We start from the raw sequence: 15571 nt of genomic DNA, 5'->3' as shown, positions 1-15571 counted from the left end.
ATGCAGTGTTATATAATTACAAAATGTAAGACTAACAAGGGAGGTTATCTAAGTGTCCCCCTCCGATTTCCATGAAACTTGGCAGGCGAATAGTGGGACCCAAAGGAAGAAGTACGTGTTTTTTTTGTTTCAGCTAAAAAAACTGTTTTAGGGGGCAAAACCCCCTCAAATGTCAAGATGAAGACAAATTGAAGTGAGGATCTGACCCCTGTGTCCCTCCGATTTCCATGAAACTTGGCAGGTCTATAGTGGGGCCCAATGGAAGAAATACGTTTTTTTTGTTTCAGCTAAAAAACGGTTTTAGGGGGCAAAACCCCCTCAAATGTCAAGATGAGGACAAATTGATGTGAGGATCTGACCCCTGTGTCCCCCTCCGATTTCCATGATACTTGGCAGGTGTGTGTATAAACGGGCCCAAATGAAGAAATACGTGTTTTTTTTTGTTTCGGCTAAAAAACTGTTTTAGGGGGCAACCCCTCCCTCAAATGTCAATATGAGGACAAATTTAAGTGTGCATTTGACCTATGTGTCCCCCTCCATTTCCATGATACTTGGCAGGTGTGTGTATAAACAACGGACCCAAATGAAGAAATACGTGTTTTTTTTTTGTTTGGGCTAAAAATCTGTTCTAGGGGGCAACCTCCCCTCAAATGTCAAGATGAGGACAAATTGAAGTGGGGATCTGACTCCTGTGTTCTCTTCCGATTTCCATGAAACGTGGTAGGTGTATAGAGGGGCCCAAAGGAAGAAATACGTGTTTTTTTGTTTCAGCTAAAAACTGTTTTAGGGGGCAAAACCCGCCTCAAATATCAATATGAGTACAAATTGACGTGGGGATCATCTGACCCCTGTGTCCCCCTCCGATTTCCATGGAATTTGACAGGTGTATAGAGAGGCCCTATGCCCCCTGTTTCTTCCTATGCCATTTTTTACGTGGTTTCGGGGTCAGATCCACACTTCAATTTCTCCTCATCTTGACATTTGAGGGTGGGGGGGGGGCCTCTATACACCTGGCAAGTTTCATGGAGATCGGAGGGGGAGACTTAGACCTCCCTTGTAAGTGTATTAATTAATTACAAATCGTGCACGCGGGTACACACACTATATATATATGTGTATGTATGTATATTATATATATATATATATATATATATATATATATATATATATATATATATATATATATATGTATATTAGCAGGTAACATTATGTTATAAGCACATTCTTACTTTCCAAAGAAGCGCATGTGGGATGGCAAAATGGATCCGGATCTGAAAATTCCAGATCCAAAAGTTCTGGATCCGGATCCAAAATATTTTAGGATCCGGAACCAACCGCCGGATCTGGCAATCCCTAGTTTTAAGTCCACTTTGTGCACAGTAAGGGTAATTGGGACTGGACCTACAGTTTAATGTGGGATCCGAACCACTATGTGCCTCCACCGGGTATTGAACCCGGGACCGCTTGATTACAAGGCTACGATGCTACACTATCAGGGAGGCCCCTTTCCCGACACAGAGTTGCCCACAGGAGTGATAAGTTGTCCATTATATTACTGTTGTCTCAGTGATAAAATCAGAGGTCTTACCTTAAGAACACACTATTTTGCATGCCACCTGTTTCAAATACATCTAATGAGGAGAACTTTACATATTCCCAGAAATTCCTAACAATCATCCACTGATATCTTTCTGATTGCTGCAGATATTTGGGAAGAACCTGCAATGACAGATACAAGAATATATTATGCATATTCTCATAAACTTTCACACAGCTCTGGTTAAGATACTAGGTGGCCACTCAAATGCCTCACTTTTCTTTAACAAAACACTAATTCAAGCATAACTGTAGGCCTTACATTTTACCTCCTGTCTGCCACAGAGCAGACTAAAGAAAAGCATGCCTTTTCCTTTCCTCTTCTCTACAGGGTCATTCCATGATTTTGTAACACTTGCACTGATTTTTCATGTTCATTGAACCATTATCATGTTGTATATCGTTGTAAAGCTTAAATTTTGTAATTTATGAATATGGGAACAGTTTTCCATTCAAGATGGTCACATTCATGTACAATGCGGTTGAAATAAGCTCATCACAAAATCAAGGAAGCTTCTGCTTTTTACTGTCCTTTGCATGTAAAGTAAAATGAGGAAAAGAGAATACAGTAGAACGTTGTTTATCCGCATTAATTGGGACCGAAGGTTATGCGGATAACAATTTTTGCGGACAATCAAACATGTCTTTATTTAAAAAAGAAAAGCACGTACAGTATAGTGGAACCACGAGCAGAACAACCTGCGCAGACCCGCGACTCCTGTGCACTGTACCCCCACGAGTGGGGGAGGGGGGGAGAGTGGACCATGCTTCCTTATGACCCGAGGTGGAGGTAAGAAGGGAAAGCTGCACGGGAACTTTTCGTCCCAAGGTTTTTTTTCCTTGTTGTCGATCTATACAGGTTTATTTTCCTGTAGTTTATGTTTATTATAAGCATAAGAAAACAGTTTTTCGTTGTGACCATTCAGGAGAACACATGCTCCCTTCATCAGACATTTATTTTCATTTTGACTAAAGATACAGTTATAACAATGGTTAGCAATTTTTTAAACATTCATTCATTCACTTACAACAATGGATAATATATTTTTAATTTTTTTCCTGAGAGCACAAAGACTATGTTCTAATAATAAGGATATCAAAAATGAAGAAGAAAGGCTTTTTAATATAGCAAAAGAAAATGGCTTTCACACTAACAGAATAAACCAAATCAAAAAAACAAGTCACAAGAAAACTAAAGGAAAAGAGAAATACAGACAAAGATTAAAAATCTGTTAAAAATAAATTTGTGTGCACTCCATTCCACAAGGGATTCTCACATAAAATTGCCAAAATTTTTAGAAGATTTAATTTCAAAATTGTTTTTAGATCACCAAAATGAAAATCAAAACCTTTAGCAGGTGCTTGGTTGAAAGCTTGAAACATTCAAAATTGCCTTTTACGAACTTTATAAGTTTTGTGTTATTGAAATGTGCGTTCCCCCATCAACTGCAATTGGCACTCGACTTACAGTTTAAATTAGGATCCGAATACTGTGTACCACCACCAGATATCGAACCCGGGCGTAATGAGAGGTTGAATGCTCTATTGGTTCTGTCCTTGAAAGAGCTTGCAAAATTTTTGGATTTAAACAAGGTTGTAGCTGCTCATTAAAACATACGTCTTATCCTAGTTTCTTATGGTTCATTTTTTCAATAGTGAAAAGGTGTTCTTACATTCAAGTAGTGTTACGTGTAGTGTTTATACGTACATCCAGCGAGTTGTTAATGAGTAGTTTTTATGATGTATTTTGTACTGTTCATATAAATAGTAAGTCTGTGATATTATTCCACTCAATAATGGTTTAGGAAAAGAAAACAATATAATTGTTGCATTTTATTTGGCATTAAAGATTCATGCCTCGAAGTAACTTTCTATATGATGGAACAAAATGCACCATCTCAGTGATTTATCTTCAGTTCTGACCGTCAAATATGTCAGTGATAAAATTATACCGTAATAAAGTATTAATTAAATACATTTTAACCGGTATTAGTTAGCCCCCTGAGAATTTGATCCCGAAACCTGTAGCCCCCCCCCCCCCCACTTGTTTCAGGCTGGCACCGTCACGTGTTTTAAGTCCACTTTATGCACAGATAGGCTAATCGGGACTGGACCTTCAGTTTTTAAAGTGGGATCTGAACCACTATGCAATGTGCCTCCAATAGGTAGCGAACCTGGGGCCCTTGATTACAAGGTGACAACATTACCACTACGCCATCATGGTGTCACAAGTATGTAGTAAACAATGTTAAGATGTAGCTCACAGTTGCTACCATAGCTGGGATATTAGAAGATTTCTTATAAAATATTCCACATCCTAGTGCCATTCATCAAGCCTGCTAAGTAAGTGCTGGGGATGCCTGAAGGTATTCTTGTATTGGAAAACAAGGGGCCAAATACCAATTACTGGAACCATATCAGTTATCCCAGAACAGTTAGATGTGGATAATGCAAATAGTAAGGGTACTATTGACTCCTTCTATAAAAAGAATGTCAGAGGCAAGAAAATATGACAAAATGAGGGCTGACTACTAAAAGAGAAGTATACATATCCCCCCCCCCCCTCTTTCGAAAATCCTGGGCACACCACAGTTCCCCGACCTTACCTAGGATTTTAGCCCATCATCTCTTGATTTGTGTTGCGTTATGATAAGCACCAGAAAGCAGATGGTAGATAAATAGATAATATGGTATGGTCAAGGGGTCTGCTGTCCTTATAAAAATGTCAACCTAAAATTCTATATTTCACACATATAATATTATTTCGGTTACAGGAATTTGTGATAATTGTTGATAATACTGATTGAGATTGACATACGTTGTCGCAGGAATGCAATAATTTCGGATTGAAGCAATGTTTTTGAGGTGGTAGAACTGTTTTTGGGTGAAAACAATACTTACAAGCATAATTTTCCAATTGTTATCTTAGCACGCTCTGAAGTGTCAGGTGTCGCAGGTTCGAATCCTCAGCAAGAAATGGTTATTTCAATGTTCGTTGTTATTATTTTACTTACATAATTATAAAAAATTAATAATTACATACACAAAGAAATAATAATTTTATTTCAATAATTCACCATGCATCCTCATCGTCACGATTATCCTATAAAGCGAAAGCCTTAAAGGTAGCAAAGGACGTAAAATATACGAAATAGTAGTGGTGTCAGAAATGAGATTTCAGTGGATTTAGCGAAACATGGGAGTGGGAGTAGTTAGGAAACAGATGAAGACTACATCTGCTCTACATACGTCTTATTTGAAACGAAAAGTTTCGCGATTTGGGCAAATCTGGTTTCAAAAGAACCAAGATGGCAACATTAGTAGAACTGGACTTCTTGCAGGTTCCGAAGGAAATATTGGGGATGGGCCGATGCTGAGAGGGGAGGGGGCAAGGAGGGTGCATCATGTGTTACAAAAGTAAACAACGGTTTGTGGGAGGGACTGTGCAGTGGGAGTTTTGTGACTGGTGTCTTTCGTCTTTATGTTATTTTCGGGCATTGTCAATTAATTAATGAAGCTTGCTCCGAGTTCCGAGGTGGCGGGTTCATCCTATCTGGACAGTGTGTGTAATCGTGCAATAGAAGATATTTTGAAGCAATCTTTCGCTTCGTTATTTTGCAGAAAAAATCGAAATTGGGGCGAAAGGGAGGCCAAAGCCTATTTTGAACGATTTAAAAACCAAGTCGTCTGCTGGATATGACCGACATTTCAATGTTTCATGGTATAACGACTATCCGTGGTTATGTGGATGCGTGCAGTTGTTGAAACTCTTTTGTTGGCCATGTACTCTATTTTCGGGTGAAAAAAAAAAACGTGTCGAATTCAGATGTGGATAACGTGGACCATGACCATGACGCACCCAAAAATTCAAATTCAAATGAAAAACTTCTCTTCATGACAGCATCATAGAAGTTTTTTGATTTGATTTGATTGATTTTGCTTCGCTTGTGCCACTTTTGGCTAATTTGCGAAGATGGGGATGAGTGATGATATGATTAAATTGATGAATAGACATCACAAACGCCCATGCCCAAGCTAGGTTTCGAACCCGGGATCCCAGCATCATATAACTATTTTCAAAGTCGGATTGATCTGCTCTATAAGTAGCCTTCGATGTTTCTGTAAGTATCAAATTACGTATTATTGTGTCAACAACCAATGTTTGCGATTTCACTTTAGTCCTTATGTCAACATTTTTTCCCCTTATTAATAACTTTACCAAAATCTAGTATTGAATTGCATACGTACCAGATTAATATTATATGAACTACTTGGAAGACATTGGGGGGGGGGGGGTGGCATGAGGTGGGGAGGTGCCCAAGTCTCCCTTAAAACCGGTAACACTTTTAAAAATCCACGCCACGCCACTGGTTCATAGGGACTATTTACCTGATGTTCAGTAGAATTGACAGTTCCAGGCTGAAATGTAGAACTTTAGTGAGAGATCTAAAACAGTAGCAACCATTTCCTTTGTAAATAAGTTCATTTTAATCAATTGACAACCACTACACAGATTTAGAAATAACAAAAATGACAGCATGTTTACAAATTAATTTAAATTAGTTGACCTGTTGTGTTTTTGTATGAAGAAAATTACATTGACTGGTGATTTTACCTTTGTGCAGTTACTTGATTAAGCATTTAAAAATAATAATTAAACTGGAATCTGCCATGTTGCTCCTCAGTATCCATGCATCCCGTCTGCTAATATCTATGATGTACGGATGCCTTTACCTAATGATTTAACACCCACAGATGTACTGTGTAGAAATTTCAAAGGCAACAGATCCGATTGTAATAGCACTGACAGAGAATTCAATTCAGAACAGCAGCAGCGAGAAATCAGGCAAAGTCAGGGCTGGCTCGGTAGCTCATTGATAGAGCAGTGGCACAGTACACCAGAGATCCTAGTCGAGCCTGCAATTTTAGCAGAAATTTATGCTGATTGCTGTGTATGCTGTTCTGTTGTCATTAACATTATATGTGCTTGAATTACTAAATTAAATTACTGTGGCTAAATGTTAATGTTTAAAGGAATATGCTATCGCATTTCAGGGATGTCGGTCGTTTCAGAAAAAGTCAAACCATCAGTTGCAACTACGAAAGTAGTACCATCTCGGGAACCTGTAAGTTCATTGCAGTTATTTACCATGTATTATTCTTACAATGTAGATGTGTTCAGCAATAGAGTTACTAGTTTTTAAAACTGAAATTATTCAGTAAGGAATGTCTAGAAATTACCAATGCCCTCCTCAAGAAACGGACAATAGAAAATATACAACAATAATGTTAAAAGAGGAAGCTATGAATAATCAAAACAAGATTTATAGTAAGCAAGATCTTGGCCAGTTAAAGCAGAAATTATTATATAAAGCTGCAGAAATAAGCACTGTTCTTTTGGGCAAGCCAAATGAGATTTTATCGAATAACTAAACAATTTGGTGTTTTAAGTCCACTTTATGCACAATAAGGCTAATCGGGACTGGACCTACAGTTTAAAGTGGGATCCAAACCACTATGTGCTTCCACCAGGTATCGAACTTGTCGAATAACTATAGCTTACGCTGGGAAGAAGTTGCTGAATATTAATGGGGATAAAAGGAAATCATATAGGGAAATGGTATGATTTTAGTAAAGGAGAAAGGGAGATTTATTTACTTTAGTACAAAGAAAAGAAAAAATTCTGAAGCTAAAAAATATTTGAAGAAACGTTTTTAAGTGGCAATGAGAAAGAATCATTCAACAACAACTGAAAAAGCTAAAATTTAGAGAGCTGAAGGATTATATGAAAAATCCAGATCAGTGCTAAACTCCATAGAAGATGATACAGCACAACAGTATTTAAGCAAATATCACAAGCTTGAATCTGTATTGGAGAAATTAGGTAAGGATGTTAGAACTAATCAGATGTGGGGTAACAATAGCAAGCAATATTATCTTCATTTAATAGCCTTTGCTAGGTTTAGAGATGGTAATATTACTGGTGATCAATCTATTTACTTAAACAAAGAAACAGCATCTAAAGCTGATATACAAGGTATGTCCAAAAAGTAATGAGACTAATTCTGGAAAAATTGTTTTATTAAAACTATGTTGAAACATGTAATATTCTTCAAAGTAGGACCCCTGAGCATCCATAAAGTGGTTCCAGCGTTGTTGCCAATATTTGTAGCAGCGCAGGAAGTCTTGACCTGAGATGCCTTTCAGAGCACTGCTTGGACCTCTTCAATCATCCCAAAATGGTGTATTTTCAGGCCGACTTTGAGCTTCTGGAACCAAAAAAAAGTCAGGCGGGGAGAGGTCCGACTTCTATGGTGGGTGGGGAAGCGTTGCGACATTTTCTTTGGACATGAGATGGAGCATTGTCATGGTGGAGAAACCAGGTATCTGCACGTTCAAATCTTCTGAAATGATATGATGCACAAACCAATTTCAGCAGTCCCACCTTATCTACGATTAGCCTCACATTCAAACATCGGTCAGAGTTCAAAACAGACTTTCACTTGAATCACTTGCCTGGCACTTCTGGACATTGATGGGCATCCTGAGCAGTGCTCAACCCTGCAACTTCTCTTACTTCTTTGATTGCCTTGTGCTTTTGACAAAGTCTGGTCTTGAAAGGCTTTTCTTAACATTTGAAGCATATGGGTAATGGATTTTTCGAGTTTAACACTAAAATTTATCGTACTGCATTTTCGACCTTGTCGTGACACTAAAACAGCTTCTTAGTTTGCTGGCAATCCGAACGCTGGAACAGCTCGGAGACAACTGTGTTTTGTCAGACTGTATACCTGACATCCCCCACCAACCGCCCCACCCAATAGACCCATCATCCGACCCTTATGATTGGCCCTAAAAAAAATTGTCTCGTTACTTTTGGGACAGACCTTGTAGAAGATAATTAGTGTTAATTTGGGAAGATTAGAGGTTCTTTTGTAGAGATTAGTAGAGGAAATGAATAAAAAACTGAACAAAGTAATAAACAAGGCAGTCTGTGTTAGGTGTGCATGTGTTAAATGGACAAGTCCAGTGGTAAAATTGGGTGACAACTACAGTGGAATTGCTATGGAAACAAGCTTCCATGAAAAATCATCAAAATGAGAGGGGATATTACAAGATGTAACCAATTGTAAATCACAATAGAGCGAGCGATAAATATAAAACAAAACCACCAATCTGAAACCTACAGTGTTAATAGGAATTTTCTCTCTCTCTCTCTCCCTCTCTCTTTCTCTGTTTCTTTATCTTCTTTCTTCTTTCTGTAGCTTTTATAGCTACATGATTCCAACAAGTGTTCTTAGCTTGCCAGCCAGGCAGTGCTGGAAATGGCAAATGTTAGCTGAGGGATGTTTGGTCTAGCTTTAGGGTTAGCTGAGGGGATGCTCCTATGACTTGACTTGGTGACAGTGAAGCAGCTTAATTGGGGGGGGGGGGTGTTTTGCAAAAAGTTTGTTAGCTGTTGGATTTTATTCCCCCTCCCCCTGCAAACCCCCGTAGCTTCAATTACTGCACTGCAGCATGGGCCTCCCCGATCGTGTAGTGGTAACATCTTTGCCTTGTAATCAAGGGATTCCAGGTTCAATGCCTAGTGGTTTGGATCCCACTTTAAACTGTAGCTCTCGTCCTGATTAGCCTTACTATGCACAAACTCAATGAATCAAGTACTGCAGCCAGATTAATTTGATAATTTGACATTGGCATCCAATGTTTTGACTGCATGAATTATTCTCACACTCAAAATGTTTGACACTAACGTTAAATCAACCTGCCAGGTAACCCGAGAACACTTGTTTAGACGTACAGTGTCGTTTCGCCCATGTTTCTATCCTTCTTCCCTTCTGCATGTAGATTAATCTTCTCAAGGTAATCTCATCTTCTGTGGTCGGACAGTAAATTTCTTCAGATGTCAGTGGAGGAAAAATAACCATTATTAAACTTCTTTCTACATCTGTAAGCTTGCCATGCACATGAATCTTCAGCAGATGGGGAGTTTTCAGGCATGCACTTTTCTAGTGAACAGTGTTGTGCAAATAAAAGGTAGAAGGGGAAATTACTTATCATAGAGAGTTGAAGTTTTTTTCTTTTTCTCTCTCTCTTTCGGGGTAAGACCACACTCTTGGGGCAAGTGAAATATTTTTGTCACTACCAACAAACCGTAGTTACAAGGTTAAAAAGAAGAAAAATAAATTAAATCTCACCTGAATATATTCATTTGGCGAGTCAGTATCTATAAACTAAAAATGAAAACAAGAAAATTCATTCAGAGAAGTGCTGAGAAACTTAGTCATGCGAGGGTCCAACTGGCATTTACAGATTATCATTTGAAAGATTTTATACAGTTCAATATGCGCAGTAGACGACAACACTGCTCTTAAGAGGTGCAAGTTTAATGCTTAAAACAGTCTATCATACACCATATGAACCATATGTGCTTGAACCTGGATGATGTTTTGTATTGAATACCAGAGAGTTCACAGTGTATCATTTATTCAAGGTTTTCGAGTACTTTTATGAAGTTCCTTTGACTCACCCTCAAACCTTCTACTACTCAAAACTTTGCTTAGAGCTGTACTTTAGTTTTATAGCACTTGTACTTCAACCTCTCTGTATCTTGAAACTATATAATGTATTAAACAGTTATTCAGTATTGGTGATAGTTTCATTGATAGTTTCCTCCTTTGTAATTGTTTAAGTTTAAAATAAGTATTTTAAAATAACAAATTCTAATATTTGGTATAGGGTGCTAGTCACAGTTCTACAGCCAGCTACTTCAGTGCAGGGCCAAAGAAACAGCATCCAAAGACATGCGCATATGATGTCATGTGTCACGTACGTCAAGGTTTTGATCAACGTATGCACCGTGAAGGTCGGAACTACAGAGATGTGTGGGATGGTATTCATGAAGAGGTAAGGCTTCTATAAACTATGAACTTGTAGAAAAAAAGTAAATTTCCACCATGTTCATATTGTTGAGTTCTGTACACTACAGAACTGAACAACACTCATCGTTGAAGTCATCAAAGAATCACTGTCCCTATGTATGAGGATGACATACTGCCAAATAGACACTGACTTCTACCAACAACAAGATGTTATGGCAATGGGCTCGTCACTATCACCAATACTTAGCAACATATGCATGGAGCACTTCGAAGAGACAGCCCTAATCCAAAGCACCAGACAATGTAAGACATGGGTTAGGTATGTACAAGGTGATTCAAAAGTCTCAACATTTTCCCTTCATCGCTAATGAATGGTTTTCAAGATGGGATAAAAGACACTGTTGTTTTCCAGCAAGATGGTGCAACACCCCATTTCACCAGAATCATTCGGGACCAACTTGCTGACACCTTCCTCGATAGGTGGATCGGCAGTGGCTCACCAAGACTTTGGGCAGCTCGCTCTCAGACCTGACTCCTCTACACTTTATTTGTCTGGTCTTTCATTAAGTTGAGGGTGTACCAAGTAAAGATCAACACCATAGAACAATTGACTCAGTGAATAGCTGTAGCAACAGAGGAGATCACACCAGCTATGTTGGAGCATGTGTTCTGGTAGAAGATACTGGTGCTGTGCCTAGACTTAGAAGGCCACCACATTGAACTGTACTGAGTTTGTCTTCTATTGTAGAGTGCTCTTTAGCAATACTGTCAATTTTGTCAATGAAATTATTTTTTATTAAAATGTCAAGACTTTTGAATCACCCTGTATATGATACATTCATAGTATGGCCACTTGAAGACCACACACTGCCAGATTTCCTCCAGCATCTGAATAGCTTACATCCATCCATTAGGTTTACTATGGAACAAACCACCCCAAGAGCACAAAAAATGCCATAATGCACTGCCTAAGAGCAAGTTATAACTGTATCTTTAGTCAAAATGAAAATAAATGTCTGATGAAACGAGCGTGTGTTCTCCTGAAACGTCACAAAGAAAAACTGTTTTCTTATGCTTGTAATAACCGTAAACTACAGGAAAATAATTCTAAGAGCAAGGGTCAGAAGAATCTGCTCAACATTCAGACAACAACAGCGCACATCATAAATGCAATGAAAGTCAATGGGTATCTGCCAACTACAACTAAGAGAGCCATCCACAAACACTGACTCAAAAGACACAGTATATACCCCAACTGAGAACATCATTCAGCAGTAAGAATACACTAAGAAGCATACTATCAAGCACCAAACCAGAGTTAAAGGTCCAGGAACACATAAATTCAGCAATTTAAATTTGGTCCAAGTTGTGTATTGTTTCATTTCAATATGGAACTTGGACCCTATTTATACTGATCCGGAAAACAAGGTTCCTGGACCTTATTTAAATACTTTGCATATAAAAAAGGTGCTTTCCAGTTTCATTTATACTTATTACCAGTTTTCTACTTTTTAAGAGTTTAATGAGCGTTATAAAATTTTAAGCGCAATCAAGGTTTGCTACTCGACTGTCGGGAATTAATGTGCTAGCTATCACCCGCTCGTTCCAGATCTGTTGCCCAAAGACGACCAGCCGTCTTTGCCTGCCGCTGAGGAACCTTTCTCGTCATCCTCCGATGGGTGAGGGGCAGTGCAAGGGAGGGTGGGGGCTGCCCAGTTATAAGGTCCGCGAGGAAGGTCCCGTGGGTTCCTCAACAGTGATGCCAACTCTAGCATAATGGTTCTAAACCTAGCAAAAGTTGAACTTTGTTGGCACCTAGCAGTCTGCGTTTGGCATAATGGAAAATCCAGCATCAGCTCAAAAACAGGCATCCCTAGGAAACAGAGAAATTGAATTCTAATGAAAATATTTTGAGGAAATATTTATTTTTAAGAAAATCTCCAGATCTTGTTTGTACTTTCAAACAAAAGGAAGTATGCCGACCAAGGAACAAGCTTTTACAGGCCCTGATCCATCGCCTTGTTTTCGTCTTTTCTTTATCCTCCTTGATTTAACAAGGGAGGAACATTTCATAAAAGGAAATCGGTAGAAAGAGTTGGAGGTCACAAATAAAACAAACTGACGCCGTTACCAGTCATGGGATTTTCTTCAACTTTCTTGAAGCACTATGCTAAACCCATTTTATTGAATGGTCGAAAATCCTAATGTTGCTTAACTACAATAAATAATCATTAACGCAGTTCAAAACTCCAAAATAGCAAAATAAAATAGAACTTAAAACTACTACAGTCATCAGAAAATGATGATAATAAATTAATAATAATTGTATAATAATAATAATAATAATAAACCCTAGAATAATTTTATCACATTTAGCGTAATTTATGAGTTGAAACAGCACCTTTTCTTATCAGGAGGTTGGTATTGGCAAAGCTGTTCTTAATCCACACATGACAGGCAGGGAGGGCCTGCAGCTAACATTACAAGGTACAGGCGATACATGTTACTGTGTAATTGAACGCATTTTCGAAAACTTGCGTTGGTCTGTTTACCATAACTTCCTACACCCCAAAAATTCCATGATCGCCACTGTGGTGGAGGCACATGGTGGTTCAGATTCCACTTTAAAACTGTAGGTCCAGTCCCGATTAGCCTTACTGTGCATAAAGTGGATGTAAAATAACAAATCATCATCATCAAATTGGAAACTAAGGAAAATGAAAGAAGCAGCCTTCATTGTAATGGCCAAGAACCCTATAAGTTATCCCAGGGTAGAATTTAAGCAAATATGGTTCAAATGCTCAAAAAATTAGAAATACTAGAATAAGTGGAGCAAAAATTAGTCTAGAATTGGGGGAATGCCGTGGAGTAGTTTGTCAGCACGTTCAACCCACACCACCAAAAATAAATTTGTTCACCTTAAGACAAGAAGAATGCTCTCTCGAAACATAGTGTTAGAATAAGTATAAGGAAAAGCAGTAGACAATGGATAATGCCCATTTAACATTGCATGGTAATGTAGAACCATTGCCACTAATATTCAGAGAATTATTGCATCTCTCTTGTAATAGGATCCCAATAACTGGGTTATAAAATCAGTTTTATATGACTCCAACTTTGGAGAGATCATTTTATTATCTGACAGGAATCTTGCAGGGTTAGAGCTTGTACATATTACAGGATGTTTCACTTGCTCTCGGCCCCTGACATTTGCTTATAAAAATCAAACTATTGGTCATAATGTAATGAAATTTGCTATGGACATACCTTGGTGTATGAGAAGCATGGTGACGTCACAGCGAGTGTTGGAAGTGATCGCCATTAGCATCAATACATGCCTGTACACCCCTCTCCATGTTACAGAAAGTAGCCACCAATACATCAGGAGTCTCAGCATCAATTTCCAGCCGAATGTTGTCTTGGAATAGACCTCTCCTTTCAACATGCCCCCTGGGAAGAAATCTGCTGGGGTAAGGTCAGGCCAAATCCTTTGGAAATGACACATCTTCAAAGAAGGACACAATTTCTAGCATGCTGACGTTGGAAGTGAAAATATGCATTACGGAGTTCCTCATCATCTGGCCAAGAACTCAGACTGAAACCATACGTCTATACGATTGGAATTAAAGGCAGAATCGTCCAGATGCACACATGTGCCCACACAAGGACTACATGACCTACAATGATGTCACCATGCTTCCCATACATCATTGTATGTCCATAGCAAATTTCATTACATTATGACCAATAATTGGATTTTTATAAGTGAAAATCAATGGCCGAGAGAAAGTGGAACACCCTGAATCTGGACTATTTGCAGCTAGAGGTTTTCTGGCTAGAACCTGTGCATGCCAACCAGTTCAAACATGGCCTAAAAGTGTAGGCCAAGTAGCAATTATCCTATCCAAGCATAAAATGGAATTAAACACACAAGACTTGAGGCTAATGTTTTTCCTAAATATCCTCACTGCAGTTTTCCAGTCATTATGGGCAAGAACAGACAGTGTGTGAAGTGAGACTGACCTCGTATGTGAATTGCATTATTTTGATAATCTAATGTGAGATGGAAGCAGGTTTGATGCTTTTTGAAAGACGTACATTCACAGAGTTGCTCAGCTTTTGCTTTAATTTAAGTATTTTTCACATTTCTTCCCCAGGAGAAAGCAAGAGTTGTGCCTGTTTGCTCATCAAAGAACTATGGTCATCGGACCACAAACCTTGAGATTGCATTTCACCGTCATGGCGTAGTGAACACAAGGACAGAGTTTTTCCGCCGAACAGGGGTTAATATTAGTCCTGTCCCGCTTATAGGACTCTCAGAAATTTTATTTGATGAATGAGCAGAATTTCAACAAAATCCCATGGGCAATCTATGTATTTAATGCTGAATGACATCCTGTATATTCTGTTAATGAGAAGATAATTAGTATCACCGGTCTCCTTCCTTCTTTTTGTACGTACCTAGTTTTGATATCACTTCATTGTCAACAGTTGACATATACAAATAAAGAGTAAAATAAATTTGAATACAATTTTGTCAAAGACTGCTTGTGAATTTTACATTTATCAGTGACCTGTGTTGCTATCTGTAAGAAACATGAACAGCCGCAGCAAGCAATATTAGTGTTACCTGATATTTTTGATAAATGTATCTATGGACATGTTAGATGTCACATAATAGACCAAAAGCTTCTACGTCTAATGATATTATATAGGGTCTGTCAGCGGTGGCTTTAAGGGGTGAGCCGCCATGCCATGGCTCTTCCCTCAGAAAAAGAAATAGCACTTGTTTTGCCAAAATATAGTTAAATTAATACATTTACGAACGAGGAGATTCGAATCTCGTAAGCGTTCCAGCTTACGACTGCCTCAATTCCTTCGCTGCATTCCCAGCTTCTTCTCTCACTTGCTCTGGGCCAGCATAGTCTGGCCTAAGCGCAGAGGCATGCGCGGAGGCATGAAAAAGTCTCCGCAGTTAAGGAGCGAGGAGGTGGGGTGGTAGCCCAGTGGCAGCCATAAGACAACCACCCATGCCAGCTCACGTCGTGGCACGATGCGAGAGCTTTCACATTGTGTTGACATAGTTGCCAACT

General features: G+C 38.7%; 1 protein-coding gene across 1 annotated transcript in view; it reads left to right on the top strand.

The window, feature by feature from the left end:
* The window catches only part of LOC145977793 (uncharacterized), a 35776-nt gene extending 20844 nt beyond the window's left edge, over positions 1-14932 (top strand). Inside the window, exons 2-4 of the mRNA XM_083110079.1 lie at positions 6652-6722; positions 10336-10503; positions 14636-14932. Coding sequence (XP_082966205.1) covers positions 6654-6722; positions 10336-10503; positions 14636-14818 — 420 coding nt within the window. The 5' untranslated portion in view covers positions 6652-6653 and the 3' untranslated portion in view covers positions 14819-14932. The remainder of the gene's footprint in view (positions 1-6651; positions 6723-10335; positions 10504-14635) is intronic.
* The last annotated feature ends 639 nt before the right edge of the window (positions 14933-15571 follow it).

Source organism: Lepisma saccharinum, chromosome 23 (genome assembly GCF_977018435.1).
Source record: "Lepisma saccharinum chromosome 23, izLepSacc3.1, whole genome shotgun sequence".
NCBI classification, from domain to species: Eukaryota; Metazoa; Arthropoda; class Insecta; order Zygentoma; family Lepismatidae; genus Lepisma; species Lepisma saccharinum.
This window is presented reverse-complemented; position numbering and strand designations above follow the sequence as displayed.